This window comes from Thamnophis elegans, chromosome 5, assembly GCF_009769535.1.
Source record: "Thamnophis elegans isolate rThaEle1 chromosome 5, rThaEle1.pri, whole genome shotgun sequence".
Classification (NCBI taxonomy): Eukaryota; Metazoa; Chordata; class Lepidosauria; order Squamata; family Colubridae; genus Thamnophis; species Thamnophis elegans.
In genome coordinates, this window is record NC_045545.1 from 33,511,262 (window position 1) to 33,529,331 (window position 18,070).

At 41.9% G+C, this 18,070-nt stretch overlaps 2 protein-coding genes across 2 annotated transcripts in view; one reads left to right on the top strand and one right to left on the bottom strand.

Annotated features, from left to right (window-relative positions):
• Positions 1 to 1,160, bottom strand: part of SCP2 (sterol carrier protein 2) — a 41,462-nt gene extending 40,302 nt beyond the window's left edge. The window contains exon 1 of the mRNA XM_032217803.1: positions 987 to 1,160. Coding sequence (XP_032073694.1) covers positions 987 to 1,088 — 102 coding nt within the window. The 5' untranslated portion in view covers positions 1,089 to 1,160. The remainder of the gene's footprint in view (positions 1 to 986) is intronic.
• A 1,440-nt stretch (positions 1,161 to 2,600) lies between these two features.
• ECHDC2 (enoyl-CoA hydratase domain containing 2) lies at positions 2,601 to 17,655 on the top strand. Its single transcript, XM_032218744.1, has 10 exons — positions 2,601 to 2,947; positions 5,621 to 5,688; positions 5,951 to 6,038; positions 6,739 to 6,825; positions 9,834 to 9,926; positions 10,559 to 10,615; positions 11,591 to 11,778; positions 13,365 to 13,415; positions 16,205 to 16,252; positions 16,858 to 17,655. The coding sequence occupies exons 1-10, from the start codon at positions 2,800 to 2,802 to the stop codon at positions 16,933 to 16,935; spliced, it is 906 nt and encodes a 301-aa protein (XP_032074635.1). The 5' UTR covers positions 2,601 to 2,799; the 3' UTR covers positions 16,936 to 17,655.
• The last annotated feature ends 415 nt before the right edge of the window (positions 17,656 to 18,070 follow it).

Genomic DNA, 18,070 nt, shown 5'->3' on the forward strand with positions numbered 1-18,070 from the left:
CTGTTACCTTCCCACCAGAGGTGGTTCCTATTTTCCTACTTGCATTTTTAAACTGCTTTCAAACTGCTAGGTTGGCAGAAGCTGGGACAAGTAATGGGAGCTCACTCCATTAATCCTTGCTAGGGATTCGAACCACCGAACTGCCAACTTTCTGATCGACAAGCTCAGCGTTTTAGCCACTGACCCACCGTGTCCCAATACAGAAATGGGGAGGGGTTATTAAAAAAATAAGAAGCACCAATTGTCACTGGAGACTTAAGAGGTCAGAACTGTATTAAATGGTTCCTGACCTTTCCCTTAAAATGGTGTTTTCCCAATTTGGCAACTCTCAACACATCTTAAACTTACCAAATATGAAAACCACTGCCTTGGAACATTGGCGGCTGTTAAGGTCTGCAGAGAACAATCTGCAAAGCCAAACAAGGTTGCCCCATGCTTCACTGCAGAGAGGGCTGCCATACAGGTAATAATGTAAAAAGTCTGAACAGCTATAAACTATAGCTATGAAACAGTATAACTGTAAAAGAGAGTCAACTTTGATGTAGCTAATAAGGCATCAGGCAATAAACCAGAAGACCATGAATTCCAGCCTTACCCACAAAGCCACTGAATGATCTTAAGCCAGTCACTCTTTCTCAGCCCTAGAAAGAAGGCAATGGTAAAGCCCTTCCTAAATGTTGACAAGAAAACTGCAAGGACTAGTGCAGTTGATTCGAAAGTACAGTACTGCAAAATGAGGGATAGGGAGGCAGGGCTGTGTCTCTTGGGGGGGGGGGGGTGCTGTTTTTTTTCAAATGACTATTAGAAAATTCCCACCGAGAAAGGGAAACCGATTCCGCCCTCCTTCCCATTTTCCCACGCCAATTTCACCAAGCCTTTGAAGCAGCCTGCTCTGCTTTCCCAGACGTGACCACGGATGATGGCAATCGTAGTCCCACTCTAGAACCCGGAACACACTCCCAACTATCCCGGCCCAGTCCAGTTACCTTGGTCATACCCACTCCGATGACAAAAACCCTTTTGCCTACGATCGGGACCAGGTTACTGCTGCTCTTGTCCATGATGCTCCCAGAATCTTGTGTGACCATAGCTGACACCAAACACACGCGAAAGAAATGCACGGACACTGCGACTTTCCTCCCCGCGCGAGCTTTTTGACAACACCTCTATATAATGGTCGAAAGCCGGGGCGGCGCCGAGTCTCCATCTCTCTCCTCCCTCTTAAAGCGGTAGCGCGAGTCTTTGGTCCTCTGAAAACCCAGCCTGAATTCTTGAGTCGGAAATAACAGGCTGAGCGAGCCCATTCCTGAGTATTGCAGAATGCTTTAGATCTCCAACTTTGATTAAAATAAGACCTGGTCTCTAGCCCGCCGAAGAGCAGAAATTAGAATAAAAGGGGCATTCACTACTTATTTAGCAAATTTAAATAGCCACCCATCTCACACACAAAAATGACTTTTGGGTGGTCTACAATCATAATAGCAACTAGGGGTTGCACCTAGGGGTCCTTGGTGCTCTCTGAGCTAGCTAGTTTTCTTGCTGTCTTGGAGATTTTTTGGTTGGGCTGTTTACTGATGGCTCTTTGGCAGTTTCTTGATTGGGGTACTGCTTGCTTTGTTGTTGGTCTAAGTTAACCTTGGAGTTAATCTATGCTTGATCTGAATGCTGAGTACCGGTGGAGAGGTGCTGGAGTCTTGTTCTCTTTTGGGCTGGTTGATTGTCTCTTTTCAATGTCTATGGATGTTGTTAATGTCTATGTGTCTATTGATGGCTGATTTGTCAGAGTGCCAAGTGTCTAGAAATTCCCTGGCATTTTTGGACTTGGCCTGGTCTAGGGTTGTCGTATTTTCCCAATTGAAACTATGGTTAAATCTGTCTTGATGTTGTGAAATTAAAGAATTTTCATCATGTCTTCTGACTGTCAATTGGTGTTCATGGATGTTTTACCAGTCTTCTACCTGTTTGCCCCACTATGTAGGACCCCTCAGTTCAACCCTGAGCTACAAATGTTCTCCTTTATGGCATAAAGGAGTACCATAATAGCAATGAATATCAAAGCCAGCACTGCCTTAATTCTGTGTTTCCCAAACTTGGCAACTTTAAGACATGTGGACTTTAACTCCCAGAAATCCCCAGCCAGCAGGGTGGGGGGGATAGAGAATTCTGGAAGTTGGAAGTCCATATGTCTTAAAGTTGCCAAGTTTGGGGATAATGTTGCAAAGAACAGGACCGTGGCTGCATTGGTGTTTATGCCACTTTACAATCTCTTGGTTACAGTCAGATCAAAATTATTGAACAAGCCTCCTTCCCTCCTATTATATAAAAGAAAGCTTTAGCAGCTGGCAGCAGTTCCTTCTACCATCCTTTCTCTAAGACTCAAAAGCTACTGTAATGAAACTCGAGTTTGGGTACTACTCGGGCGTGAAACCACGAGAAAATCCTCAAGCTGGCCATTTATTTTTGCATAGTCGCATAGAGAAAAATGCACGGACTTGTCCATAAGATCATCAGCAGTCGGTCTTAAAGCTAAGAAGCTTTTGATTGTATTTTTGGAATAAGAGAGATTTCGTGCTCGGAAGGGGGCGCTAGTGCCTTTTCCCTAAAGTATTGTACTTTTGACGGCTCCGAAGTTAGTTTGTTGTTTGAAACGTGTTCGTTTCAACTCGCACGAAGAGATCTGTGTTATTTTAACTGAATCGTAACAACTGGGACTCGCTTGCCCTCAGTCCTTGCTCCGTTAATAGCAGAGCCTCCGTTTGCTATTAAGTTGAATTCTCGGCCCAGCTGCTAAGTCCTAAAATGCTCCGCCTGGGCCAAGCAGCCGCTGTGCTGCGATTACTTTCTACGGAGGGCTGCTTGGGGACTGTAGGCATCACCCCGAGAAGACCCGCGTCCGGAGAGAAGAAAAAAGAGATCCTGTTACACGTGCACGGCAAGGCAGACTGCGGTGAGTGACTCCTGGGCCCCTCCCGAAGGCACAAGGGCACAGAAAGCATTTCTGAGCTATGTCTATGGAGATTCTCAGTCATCCAGGTCCGTTTTTTCAAGACGCAATTGGACTTTGTGTTTCTCCCGCCCCCTCTGAACAGACATTCAAAGAAAAACAAGAAAGTCCAGTTGCCTCTTGAAAAAGCACCTTTGGGACATGGGACAGTGAAATGCCTGACCCCTGGAAGAGGCCGGCCATCGTGCCGCCTGCTGCCCACTAGGCTGAAGGAAGAAGGAACTTTCTCCTTTCCCACAGCTGAGCGGTAGGGAAGAGAGAAAGAATGTGACCTGATCGGAGCCCGCGCGCTCTTCTTTTGGCGATCCAGAAGATTGTAGGCCGTGGGCCAATCGTAGAAGACCTCGGGGACACACCCTTTTATTAGCTGTTCGGGCAAGGCGCCAATCGCCACCGGAGAATTTAGAGGAAGCCGCAATTGTATTCATTTAAGGCAGGGGTGTCCAGACTTGGGCACTTTAAGTCTTGTGGACTTCAACTCCCAGCATGCTGGCTGGGGAATTCTGGGAGTTGAAGTCCACAATTCTTAAAGTTCCCAAGTTTGGACACCCCTGCATTAAGGGATTCCTTTCTCTTAGAACACGTGGGCTTCCAGAATTCCTCAGCAAGCTTGCTGGGGAATTCTTGGATTCAAAATTCACACATCTTAAAGTTGTCAAGTTTTTTTTGGGGGGGGGGGGCTGCCTTGGAATGTCTGTAGCTGTCAGGGGACCCTGGAGAAAACAGTCTGCAAGTCAAACAAAGTTGTCTTACTTTGGCCATATGAGACTGCTGGATTCTTTTAAGGACATTGAAGTCCCATGGCTGAGAGGCTTTCCATACTCTTAAATGTAGCAAATGAAATTTGAAATATTTGCATAGCTATAAAGAGTAACTACAAAGCAGTGTATAGGTAGTCTTCGACTTGCAGTTCATTTAGTGTATGTTCGAAGTTCCAAGGGGCTTGGAAAAAGTGACTTATGACCATTTATCATACTTATGACCATTGCAGCATCCCCCATGGTCACAAGGTTTATATTCAAATGCTTCACAGCTGGCTCATATTTATGATGGTTGCAGTGTCCCGGGGTCATGTGATCATCTCCTGACAAGCAAAGTCAATGGGGAAGCCAGATTCATTTAACCATGTTCCTGCAGTGACACACTTATCAAATGTGGCAAGAAAAGTCTTAAAATGAGGCAAAACGTACTCAACAAATTTCTCACTTAGCGACATAAATTCTGGGGTCAATTGTGGTTGTAAGTTGAGCTGTACTTATAAGTAGATTTGGCCACCTGAGTGACTTTGGACCGGTCATTGTCTCAGCCCTAGGAAGTAGGCAGTGGCAACTCACTAATGAAATCTTGCCAACAAAACTGCAAGGATTTGTCTAGGCCCATGATGATGTATCCATGGCATGCATGCCCAAAGTGGCATGTGGAGCCATGTTGGCTGGCATGTGTGTCATTGCCCGTTCCTCTTCCGAGTCTCGAGAGCATGTGTGCACGACGATCAGCTGTTTTTTGTGCATGCCGCACAGCTGGAAACCGGAAGAGCTGGTCTTCCGGTTTCCATTGTGCACATGCGCACCGGCTAACTGATTGTCACACACGCATGTGTGCCAGTAACCAAAAGACAAGCTGGTCGATGCACATGCATGCACCGGAAACCAGAAGTTCATTTCCCACGGCACAAATGCCCACTTGGCAGCTTCTCTTCCAGGGTGCGTCCCCGATGAGCACTGGGTGCCGAAAAGGTTTGTCATTACTGGTCTAGGCAATCACCAGGAGTAATGATTGACTCAAAAGTGCATACATCCACAATAAAAGCCCTAAAATATCCATACATAATAAAGGAAGAGCAGAATGCACACTAGTCAGTGATACACATTTCCCCCTTCCTCTCAGCTCATCTTATTTCAGAAGGAAATGCAAAGAAAAATGTATTAAAAAGGTCAAGGCAGCTTTGCTTTCATAACTTCTTAGACTTCTGTAATTTAGAAGTGTTTTACAGCAGTGGCCTCCAACTTTTGGACATCAGGGATGGTTTCTGATATGCCACAGATAAGTGCCAGTCCACGGACAGGGGTGGTGGTGGTGATGACATCTGTTTCACAGTCCACAATCGAAATGATTTTCTGACTGCTCTCCAACCCTGACAATTAGTTTCTACGTGAGTTTCTAGGCTTGCGGTGGCGCAGTGGTTAGAGTGTAGTACTGCAAGCTACTTCTGCTGACTGCAATTTGGCAGTTCAAATCTCACCAGGCTCAAGGCTGACTCAGCCTTCCATCCTTCAGAAGTCAGCAAAATTGTTGGGGGCAATATGCTGACTTTGTAAACTGCTTAAAGAGGGCTGTAAAAGCACTGTGAAGTGGTATATAAAACCTTTTTTCTATTGCCAAGTCCACATTTATTTATTGGGTTTACTGCTGCTTTTATTTCTATATTTGCTTTTTAGGCTTCTCTGAGATGACTGTGTTTAAAAAAAACCCACCTGAAACATAGCAGTTGAATTTTATAATATTTTATTACGAGCTTGAGCTGAATGTTGGCCTGGAATTGTTTTGATTAAGTAAACAATTAAGACACAAAACTTTTTAAAAAAATGTTATTTATTGTTCTTTTGGGGAGTAAAGGAATTGCAGAAATTCAGATGAACAGACCACATGCCAGAAATGCCCTGGGGAAAGTGTTTGTGGATGAAGTAAGTGATGGTATTTAATTTTCCCTTATATAGATATTGTTTGAAAGGTTATGGGTGTCCAAGGTCACCATAATTGTCAATGAATAGTAGTTTCCTAGATCTTAAGGCAGATTTTGTAGTAGAAGCCACATATGAAAAACAAATTGTGCACATACCAGCTTAGGTATTTTATCAGCCAAAGTGTGATCACACATACATAGATGAAGCCTCAAATAAAGTTTTCATTGAATTGAATATTGGATTTATTCTCATCTTTCATTAGCTATATGAAATCCTTGATGTTCTCCATTTTGATGAAAGTATCCGTGCTGTAATAGTCAAAAGCAAAGTAAAGGGTGTTTTTTGTGCTGGTAAGTAAAGCTGTTTTTTAATTTGAAAAAGCAAAAAAAAAACATAAAAAAAAACCCCCAAAAAACCCAAATCTGAAAATGGGTGGAAGAAAATACATCACTTAACCAGGGGTGGGTTGCTGCCAGCATTACTGACGGTTCGGTACGCAATTTTTTTTACTTTGTTATTAAAAAGTAAATAATATTATTAAATAATATACATTTCTTTATATGAACTGTTTGAGTCTATAGAAAATTCAGCGTACTTATTTCTACCATCATATGATTCTTCTGTAGTTCATGCAGTACAGTGGTGGCTTCCAGATCCTGTTGCAACCGCTATGGTTGCAACGGGGCCCGGCGTCCACCACATGAATGCACACGTGTGCAGTGTGCACATGCGTCTTTACCTCTTGCGCCGCCTCTGCGACGCTCCAGCTGCTTGGCAGAGCGTCACGCAGGCACTGTGCCCTTTGTGCGCATGCGCAGAAGCGCCAAAAAGCTCAAATACAGGTAAGGAGCTCAGGCGGGCGGGTGGGCCCTCTGGAGCACCGTACCAGAACAGTACCCGGTGCTCCTGGGAGGCACTGGTAAGCCCATTCCAGGGCGTACCATCTGCAACCCACCACTGATGCAGCAGATATTGATGTGTTTGAAACATTACCTTCAAGCATTTCTCTTTCCATATTTCCCAAATTATGCCTTGGTTTTGCAAATATAGGTGCCGACTTAAAAGAGCGAGCTCGAATGAGTGATGCTGAAGCTGACCATTTTGTTCAGAGGCTCAGAAGTTTAATGGACAACATTGGTAAGGACCTGGCAGATCCCTTTGTTCACAAGTGAATCAGGCTTTCATATGAAGCAAAGTCAGAAGTCTTTGTGTCATCCATAAAGCAAAAATAAATGTTTTGAGAAGTCCCTTGTTTTTTCCATTATCTGTCAGGTATCAACAATGTGATATCTGCCTGTTTGGAATCTAACTTGTACATCTGTTTTCGTGTGTGTGTGTGTGTGTGTGCATGCGCGTGCGTGCGTGCTGGTCTTGTTATATTCAGGTCTTTTTCCATGTAAGATTGAGATTGTCTTGGCAACGTTTCGGTGAGGTCTCACTCGCCATCTTCAGGCTGGTGTTTTTGGCTTAAAGCGTGGTCAGAGCTGCCGTCTTTCTATAGATCTTGGTGGGGTGTGTGTGGAGTGCTAGCTTTGTTTCAGTAAGTGGATTGATTGGTTGTGTGGTTGTATCATGATAAGTAGATTGGTGCTGATTGCTGCTGGCTGTGTGTCCGTTGTTTATGTTGTAACAGCCTGGGTGGTGGGTGGGGCTCGTTTGTTGACTAGGGCTGGTTTCCAGATGTCTGGCAGGTGGGAGGTATTGTCACATTTATTCATGTTGTGGGGGTGTTTCTCTATTTCGATAGCTTCCATAATTATTCTCTTGTTGAAAACACTTCAACGTACGTACATACACATACACACACACAAACAAAATCTTTCTATAAATCTTGGTGTGTGTGTGTGTGTGGAGTGCTGGCTTTGTTTCAGTAAGTGGATTGATTGGTTGTATGATTGTATCATGATTGGTAGATTGGTGCTGATTGGTGCTGGCTGTGTGTCCGTTGTTGTTTGAGTTGTAAAGGCCTGGGTGATGGGTGGGGCTCGTTTGTTGACTAGGGCTGGTTTCCAGATGTCTGGCAGGTGGGAGGTATTGTCACATTTATTCATGTTGTGGGGGTGTTTCTCTATTTCGATAGCTTCCATAATTATTCTCTTGTTGTACACACACACACACACACACACACACACACACACACACATATATATATTCCAAATATCATGGACATTATCTTACTAGCCTGTGAGATCACTGCGATAGTTTGATAGTTTGAGCATTCTTCTTTTTGGTATTGGTATGTAGAGTGATCTTTTCTTTTTTCTTGACCATAGCTGTTTTTTGTACATATTTATAAACTACAAGTACTACTTGAAGCATCATCCTATAAGACAAGGGTGTCAAACTCAATTTCATTGAGGGCCACATCAGGATTGTGTTTGACCTTGGGGGGGGGGGGAGTGGGCATGGCCAGGGTTCAACACTCATGTCAGGGGAGCCTGTGGTGGCCCGAGAGTTCTGCCAGAGAAAACAGGCTCCTGAGCTCCCTTTTAAGCTGCAACCCTCTGTCAGCGAAAACAGAGCTCAGGAAGGCCTCCATTTTCATTGGCAGAGGCACCACAGGCCAGTCCTTCACTGTTTCCAGGGTGGCCCTGCGGGCCAGATCTAAGCATCTCACGGGCCAGATCTGAGCCCCAGGCCTTGAGTTTGACACTCCTGGTATAAGATTGTAAACGATTCAGCAATGTTTTCTAGGGCCCATTTAACTTTACAAGTAGTCCTTGACTTACAACGGGCATGCCTACTCCATAGCTTGCAGGCCGCACGCAGCATCAGACAGCTAGTAACGTATCCCACAAGATTGTACATGTTTCACATTATTAATGTGATACATTAACTATATTATATATTTTATATGTCAGTAAAGCCCAGGCAAGCCAAGAGGTGGGACACCCATGACCTACAACCATTTGTTTAGTGACTGTTTGAAGCTATGACATTGCTGAAGGAATGGTGGTTACAACTGGTCCTCGGATGCAGCCATTCCTGCATCCCCGCAGTCAGGTGATCACGACAAACAACTTGTTATTACATCCAGAGGTGGGTTCCTACCGGTTTGGCCTGGTTTGGCTGAACTGGTAGTAACTTGGTAGTCTGGGTTGCTGGAACCGGCAGCATCCAGGCCTGCCACACCCCAAAATTGGTTCTCTTGGTGGTGCCATTGGCGGCACCATCTTGTTTTTGCCAGCAATTTTTGTTGCTTTGTACATGCACGTGCAGCGCATCCCTGAGCGAACTGGTAGTAGTGGCAGCCGGAACCCACCCTGGATTACTTCCTGTGTTTCAATGCCTCACAATCATGTGATTGCCATTTGTGATCTTCCCTGCCAGCTTTCCCAGATGATCAATAGGAAACTGGAAGGAAAGTCACTGAGTAACTCTCCTCCAGCCCCTCTGCCCTTGTGTATGAACCTGCGCATCCCTGAATCTTGCCATGCCTCTCCCAGCACCTGTGTACCACCATGCACTCTTGCATATCCTCCCCAAAGTTAGCTTGTAAGGACAATCCTTTTTCATTTCATCAATCATGGAATCTTTTTTTCTAAACTGTAGTTTTAACCATTCATTTAATGACCATTCTAATTACAATGGCACTGAAAAATGGGACTTGTGACCATTTTTCACACCTAGGACTGTTGCCGCATCCCCACAATCACATACTCAAAATTCAGATGCTTGGCAACTGTCTCACATTTATGACAGTTGCAATAACTCAGGATCCCCTTTTGCAACCTTCTGACAAGCAAAGTTATTGGGGAAGCCAGATTCACTTAACAACCGTGATACTAACTTAAAAACTGTAGTGATTTACTTAACAACTATGGCCAGAAAGATCGTAAAACAGGTCAAAACTCACTTAACATCTGTCTCACTTAACAACATAAATTTTGGGCTCGATTGTGGTTGTAAGTCAAGGACCACTTGTATATTACTGACATTTGTTCTTTATATTTTTCCTTCTCCAGTAGATTCTTTACTAGATTCTTGTTGCTTTTGTTGTTATTATATATATGTATGTGTGTATGTATGTATATGTATATATATACACACGTGTGTGTGTGTGTCTGTGTGTGTGTCTGTGTATTCTTTTATTATGCCATTTTTGCAAAAACGCACTTCATGATCCTGTTCTGTAATGTTTCCAGCTGCATTACCAATGCCGACTATTGCTGCAATCGATGGTTATGCCTTGGGTGGTGGCTTGGAAATGGCCCTAGCTTGTGATCTCCGAGTAGCAGGTGAGAATATAACTACAGGTAGTCTTCGACTTACAACAGTTCATTTAGTGACTGTTCAAAGTTATAACGGCACTGAAAAAAGTGACTCATGACCATTTTTTACAGTTATGACCTTTGCAGCATGTCCATGCTCATGTGATCAAAATTCAAATGCAGGGCAACTGGTTCATACTTATGACCATTGCAGCATCCTGGGGTCATGTGATCACCTTTTGCGACCTTCTGACAAGCAAAGTCAGTGGGGAAGCCAAATTCACTTAATAACCAGATTAGTGACTTATCAGCTGCAATGATTCATTTAACAACTATGGCAAGAAAGGTTGTAAAATGGGGCAAAACTAATTTAATAAGTGTCTCACTTAACACCAGAAATTTTGGGCTCTATTGTGGTCATAAGTCGAGGAGTATGTCTATAACCGATACTTTTGGTTCCTATTCTGAAAACAGTTAATTTAATTCAACCTGTAACATTTAAAAATCATAAGCTAACTGTTGACATTATTGCCCTGTCTTATGAACTTGGTCTAGCCAAACTGTAGTATTTTTAAGATTTGTTAAATGTGTGCTACCTTTATACTAATATTATACTACTATTTTGATCTTGTATATGTCTTTTTTTTTTTTCAAATCAGCATCGTCGGCTAAAATGGGTTTAATTGAAACTACCAGGGGACTTCTCCCTGGTGCAGGTAAGAAGGGGTGGGCTTCAAAAATCTTAGCAATGGGTTCTCTGCCCGGTTGCTGGATGGACGTGGCCATGGTGCGTGTGGCCTAGTCAGCCTCCTGTACCACTGTGGGGGAGGGGTTTTCCCTCCCTGGGCTTCGGAGGCTTTCCTTACATTATTTGTGCAATGTTTAGCATCAAGCAACTACCAGAAATCACTTTTATAACATACTTTGATATTTAAAAGACATTAAGAAGTATCAGAAAATTGCTTATACCAATTATTCTATTAAGATGAGGTTCCACTATACCAATATAATTTATACAGGTATAAAGAAGTTTAGATATGGCTTTGGGGAAAGTATGAAAGAAGTATTCAAGAGGAATATTCAAAAAAAAAGATATAGTTCTAACCCCACCTTGATTTTGTTTAGTGTCACCTGAGACAGAGAGAAACGTGGGCAGCTTTTCATTCTACCATCTTATGTTTTTCCTTTGAAAAACATTCTTTCAAATTCCTCCTGCTCTTGTTTCTTGACCTGGCCTATCTTACAGGGCTGGTTTGTAAGAACCTGATTTGATGACAATAGGCTAGCAAAAACTGGATTTCAACCCAAATAAATCTCCAAAGAGCCATCAGCAGCATTTAGGAGAAGCATCATAATCACTACTTTTAACTTTAGCGATATGGATGATTCTTTGTGGAATTAAATAACAGAATAACAGAATAGAATAACAGAGTTGGAAGGGACCTTGGAGGTCTTCCAGTCCAATCCCTGCTCAACCATTCCAGAAAAATGGCCGTCCTGTCCCATTTTAAAAGCCTCCAGTGATGGAGCACCCACAACTTCTGAATGCAAGCCTTTCTACTGGTTAATTGTTCCCACTGTTAGAAAATTTCTCCTTAGTTCTACGTTACTTCTCTCCTTGAAATTGAAATTGCATATAACAGCATTCTGTAAAATCTGATTGAGGAATTTTGCATTTTTTCCCTATCTAGGTGGAACACAGCGCTTATCACGCTACATTGGCATTGGCCTCGCCAAAGAGCTTATTTTTACTGGCAGACAGATTGATGGCCAAGAGGCTTTCTCCATGGGGCTACTTAATCACGCAGTACCACAGAATGAGGAAGGGGATGCAGCATACCAAAAGGCTTTGGCTTTAGCTGAAGAAATAGTTCCTCAGGTTAGTCGGTGCTTCACCCTCCTCTCTATATTGCTGAAGAACCAATCTGTTTCTGCTTTTTTAAAAATAGAGTACTTTTTAAAAAATATTTTATTTGTTTGTACATTTTCCTTTAACATACATTGGTGCTTAGTAAACAGTGTATTATCTAGGTCCATTTTACTTATACATAGTAATAATAGTAGATTATATATATATATATATATATATATATATATATATATATATATATATATATATGCCTATTATCTAACCATTGATAGAACAAAGCCCATGTTAAAAAATATTCTGTATCTTCTTTGTCTTTTATCCTTAGTGTTAACCTATCCATTTCTGCACTTTTTTTTTTGAATTATATTTTCATCTGTAGGAATTTCCTCATTCTTCCAGTGCTGTGCAAATACAATTCACTGCCAATTTCTAAAGCCAAATGAAATTTTGAATTCAACCTGTCTCAAATATTTCTTGGTGACAAAGAGTTCTTTTTGATTTAGAAGACACCACATCCATTGATAAATTAACTGGATCCCCATAAATCACGAATTAACAGTAATGATTTGGTTTTACTGCACCAAAAATATACTTCGCTGTTCCTGTTTCAGTGATTACACCTATGTGAACCCAAAGAACATACAAGATACAACTATCTTTTCATTTGTCTCTGTGAGAATTTATAACATCTGAGGCCATTGCCTTATGGTGTAAAGAGACTTGCATAAGCTAAGTGAAAAAACAAGTATTTCTTACAAGTCAGTTCCACTTAGGTAACTGAAATAACTCTCAAATGACTTGAAATTTAAAGTTGCTCTGTGCTAAAGAGGCCCTTCCCTAATTTGTGCAATATCTTTCTTCATATAGTTGCTCTTTGGGTTATCTTATTTTTAGAATGCATTTTTTGAAAACACAGTATGTAAAGCTAATTATAATTTGATTTCATTATCATTGTAAAATGAGTTGTCTTTTCCATGTCATCAGATCCTTAAATTGATCTTATAGTCCATTTGTTTATTTTTTCCTCACTCTCTTCCCACTGCTACAAGGCAAGCATTGCTGAAGCTGGAACTTTGACCAGACTACTTGAATAAATCAAAGCCTCCTTAAATTGGGTCCATATCTCTGTGGGAATTTTTTTTAGTGATAATATGAAATTGGTTTGCCATTGTCTTTTTTTTGGATAGTAGTCTAAAGTTTCCAATTTAGCTTAAGACACTGGCGTTACCAGAGTTTCAACTTTGTTTAGCATCAGGAGTCTTATTTTTGTTTTTATGAAGTAAAACTAAAAAAGACTTCCTCAAAACTCCTGATGCCTCCCTCAGTAGTGTATGTTCTGCAAATTCAAAGTATCTTCCCTTTTTTTAGTAATTTATGCAATACACTAGAGGCAGTTTTGTATTTACTCTCCTTATTGTGAAAATGATGTATTGCAATCTATAGCACTTGTTGATTATGAGTTCCTTTATGAGGCACTTTGTCCAGACTCGTTATATGTGGGATTGAATTTATGTGTGTGTGTGTGTGTGTGTGTACATTGTGTACATGCAAACAAACAAAATTTTAATACAAAAATGTTTCTTTTCTTTTCAAAGGCTCCAATAGCTGTGAGACTGGGTAAATTGGCTATAAACAAAGGGATTGAGGTAATGATTTATTTCAACAAGCTTCTTCAATTTATATTTAAGGTTCCACAGAAAAGTAGAGAAATGACGTTCCAAAAAGACGCACATTTTATTAGAGCTTCTAGATCTAAACTGCAGAAATTCAGTCCGCTAATATCATAGCAAGTTAAAAGTTGTCTGTATCTTTTTCCTGCCATCTGGTGGCTATCTTTACATTTGCAGTCCAGTTATGGTAATTTGACATGAGTGACAGATCTATTTCATTGTCTGAATCAAAAGTAGAAATAAGAAATGTACACATGACCACCATTGCTTCTTCATTCTGGTGCCACATTTTCAGTATTAGTGCACTCAGTCAGGAGACAAAAAAGTCTTCACCAGGATAGAGAAGTGGAAGAAATAATACCTTCACAAATCACCATTTCCACACGAGGCTTCAACTACTGTTATTACAGAACCTTCTCCTGAGTTGTCAGGAGGAGCAGAAGGACAATTCGTTCGTTTCATTTCGTTTATTGATCTTGTATGCCACCCACTCCCGAAGGACTCTGGGCGGCTTACAATAAACAAGGGAAGGGGATAAATAAACAAACAGCAATTTAAAATATACAACATTCACAGTTACTGTGGAGCTGGATATTTCACAAGCCCCCCGGCCTGCTGGAGCAGCCAGAACTTGGTGGCTTTGCGGAAGGCCAGGAGGGTAGTAAGGGTCCGGATCTCCACAGGGAGGCCCTTCCAAAGGGCAAGAGCTGCAACAGAGAAGGCTCTCCCCCGGGGAGTCGCCAGCCGACATTGGCTGGCAGATGGAATCCGGAGGAGACCTAAGCTGTGAGATCTAATCGGTCTATGGGAGGTAATCGGCAGGAGGCGGTCTCTCAGGTACCCAGGTCCGATGCCATGTAGGGCTTTATAGGTGATGACCAGCACCTTGAAGCGGGTCCGGAGACTAATGGGTAGCCAGTGCAGCTCGTGGAGGATAGGTGTGACGTGGGTGTACCTGGGTGCACGCACAATCGCTCGCGCTGCTGCGTTCTGGACTAACTGAAGTCTTCGAACACTCTTCAAGGGCAGCCCCATGTAGAGCGCATTACAGTACTCCAGTCTTGAGGTCACAAGGGCGTGAGTGACTATCTGAAGAGCCTCCCGATCCAGGTAGGGTCGCAATTGGTGCACCAGGTGAACCTGGGCAAAGGTCCCCCTGGTCACAGCCGACAAATGGTGTTCTAAAGTGTCCCAAATTGCGGACCCACTCTGAGGAGCGTATAATTTCACCCCCCAGCCTGAGAGATGGAATATTTGGCCAATCTTTGGGAGGGAACATCAGAAGCCACTCGGTCTTGTCTGGATTGAGTGCCAACTTGTTTACTCCCATCCAGACCCTAACAGCCTCCAGGCACTGGCACATCACTTCTACTGCTTCGCTGAGTTGGCACGGGGCGGACAGATACAACTGCGTATCATCTGCGTATTGGTGGTACTTAATCCCGTGCCCGCGTATGATCTCACCCAGCGGCTTCGTGTAGATGTTAAATAGGAGGGGGGACAGGACTGAACCCTGCGGCACCCCATAATTGAGGGGCCTTGGGGTCGACCTCTGCCCTCCGACCAACACCGACTGCGACCTGTCCGAGAGGTAGGAGAACCACCAGAGGACGGTGTCTCCCACTCCCACCTCTCGCAACCGTCGCAGGATACCATGGTCGATGGTATCGAAGGCCGCTGAGAGGTCAAGGAGCACTAGAGGGGTGACCTCTATCCCTGGCTCGCCAGAGATCATCGATCAACAATTATACAGAATACAGAATAAGAGTTGGAAGAGACCTTGGAGGTCTTCTAGTCCAATTCCCAAGAAGACTTTAAACCATTTCAGACAAACGGCTATTGAGTTTCTTTTTAAAAACCTCCAATGATGGAGCACCATCAACTTCTGAAGGCAAGCCATCCCACTGATTGATTGTTTTAATTGTCAAGAAATTCTTCCTATTCTAGGTTGGATCTTTCCTTTCCATTGTTTCTTGTCTTGCCTGTAGGTGCTTTGGAGAATAGATTGCCACCCCTCTTCTTTGTGGTAGCCACTCAAACAGTTAAGACTGTTATTATGTCACCCCTAGTTCTTCTTTTCATTAGACTACACATACCCAATTCCTCAACTGTTCGTTTTAGCCTCCAGTTCCCTAATCTTCATTCTTGCTCTTCTCTGCATTCTTTTTAGAGTCTCAACATTGTTTTTATTTTGTGGTGACTAAAACTGGATGCATTATTCCAAGTGTGGTCTTACCACGGCATTATGGAATGGTACTAAAACTTCCTGTGAGCTTAGTTCTGTTCCTGTTCACGCAGTCTAGGACTGTGTTGGCTTTTTTGGCAGCTGCCAGCACACTACTGGCTCATATTTAAGCGGTTGTCCACTTAAATGTTATTTTAAGTATAACTTTAAAATGTAATTTAGTTCCAGTAAGTGTTATTGTAGGAGACATGGATAGTGTGTGTGTGTACATATAGCAATTGCATAGGTAATGCTAATTTTCATACTGAAATTCCCACAGGTTTCTATACTCTGGCACAATCCAAAATATCTGCTCTGGGTATCTAATGTAGCTGCACCTATATTAAATCTGTTATTTATGTGCTAAAAGCTTTGCTTCGTAGAGAGAACCTTGTCTTGTGTCACTGATGAAACTTGGGGGAAGTCCAGCATGATTGATATTAATTCATTAAAGCCATACTTCAATATATTATTTCTGAATTGTTAACTTGATACTGCTTTCCTTTAGGTGGGCAAAAAGATTTTTCCCCTTCCTTTTCAGGTTGATATTGCCTCAGGAATGGCTATTGAAAGAATGTGTTATGCCCAGGTATTTTCTTTTCTTTTCTGTTCCTTGTGCCCCCCACCAAACTTTATCAAATTTTGTGGTGTAACAATTTACAAAGATTAGTAAAAACAGCCAGATATTTTTTTCTTTTTAGCTTCAGTGTGTGTTCTTGCTTCTCAGACATTTGGATTGTTACACTTTTGTCCATTCTTCGGTTCTGATTAATACAAATATGCACCCACACCCATCAGATCCATAAAAGAAACCCTGTAAACCAAATTACAGTTTTTGTGTACTCACATATACACATCCCACATTACACCTGCCTTTTCTTTAATATATTTGGAGGTAGCCCTGCTTCAATGAGTTTGGACAGTGTAGACCAAATAAAAAACAATTACAAAACCTAGAGAGTATTATTTATTTTTGAGAGGCAGAGCCCATCTATTGGTAGTTTTTTCTGGAGGGGGGGAAACAACAGGAGCTGAAAACTAGGACTATGCTCTAGTCTAGAGGTTTCAGGCTTCTACGCCTACAAACTTGGGATGTTTGGGGATGAAGTTTTGGTGTATCAATGAAAGGCTTGAAAACTTTTGAAAAGATTAAGCGATGAAAAATAAAACGATTGACTTTTATTTTAAACACAGAATCTCCCTACCAGAGACCGTCAGGAAGGAATGGCTGCTTTCAATGAGAAACGACTTCCAAAATTCACTGGTAAATGAGCTGTTTCTGAAAATGCCTGAATACAAGATGATCCAAAGGCTGTGCCTTATTGGAAAACTTTTCCTTATAAGCTTTATATATATGTATATATTTGCTTGAAATCTACTTTGGATGTCAAGAACTAAATAGTGATAATGTAAAGGGTATTACTGTTCAAATATGACAGTAATAAAAAAAAATCATGTTCCAACCAAAGCATGCATCTATGAGCAAATTTCTGTGCCCAAGGGGGAGTAAAACCGACAATTGCTGCACAAGAAAACTTTTATCCAATGGAACAGCAGCAATTGTTGACTTCGCAGTCTCTTTTTCTGTCACAAAGTTCACTTAGGAACAGATTTCAGTTGCTAAATGAGGAGAAACTGTGTATCATCCCAAAGAGCAACCAACTGCATTTGTTAAGATTTTTTTATACACAATGTACAAAAAACTAATACTTCTCTAAAAAATTTTTTGCAATAATGTATAAAGTCACCTTTGAGTCAGGTTCAGATTTTGGTAAGTTATATGGATGAACCTAATGCAGTTTTCTTGGTATAGATGGAGTGATTTGCTATTATCACCTTTGAGGATTTTTTTACTGGCTACCAAATGCAGAATTTTATGTAATTCCCTAAACATTTAAGAACTTGTTATTATATGACAAAATATAAAACTATATGCATTTTCTTTGCATTTCTGAATTATATAAAACTCAGAATTAAAAGACTTAACATGTGTAAGTATGCCATTGCTTTATTTTCTTACAACAGGAACATTGCTCAATCTATGTATATAAAAGCGAAAACCACTTGCTGCATCACGAAATCTCCAGAACTGTAAAGCCGTAAATGTGGCACGCGTGTTCCTCTTGCTTCTAGGTGTTTGTTGGAAAGGATTTTTCGAAATGACCATCAGATCATTAGCATTTTTAATATTATTATTATCACACTCTGATGCTAAGTTCTACTTCCCCCTCTCCACCTGAAAAGATCTCTGTTCAAACTGCCACTTGGGCATGGCCAGCATGTGACTCATCCAACTTACTGGCTGGGAATTTGGAGAGGAGCCTGAGGGAGAGAAGGGGATAAGATAGGAGAGGTTTCTGTGGGACAAGGCTGAGAGAGAGAGGGGGATAGGATAAGATAGAAAAGG

Excerpts from the sequence above, each read along its gene's own strand:
- ECHDC2 (XM_032218744.1), top strand. The coding sequence starts at position 2,800 with ATGCTCCGCCTGGGCCAAGCAGCCGCTGTGCTGCGATTACTTTCTACG. Across the intron at positions 6,039-6,738 it reads AAAGGGTGTTTTTTGTGCTG|GTGCCGACTTAAAAGAGCGA; the intron begins GTAAGTAAAGCT and ends TTGCAAATATAG. Across the intron at positions 6,826-9,833 it reads AAGTTTAATGGACAACATTG|CTGCATTACCAATGCCGACT; the intron begins GTAAGGACCTGG and ends TAATGTTTCCAG.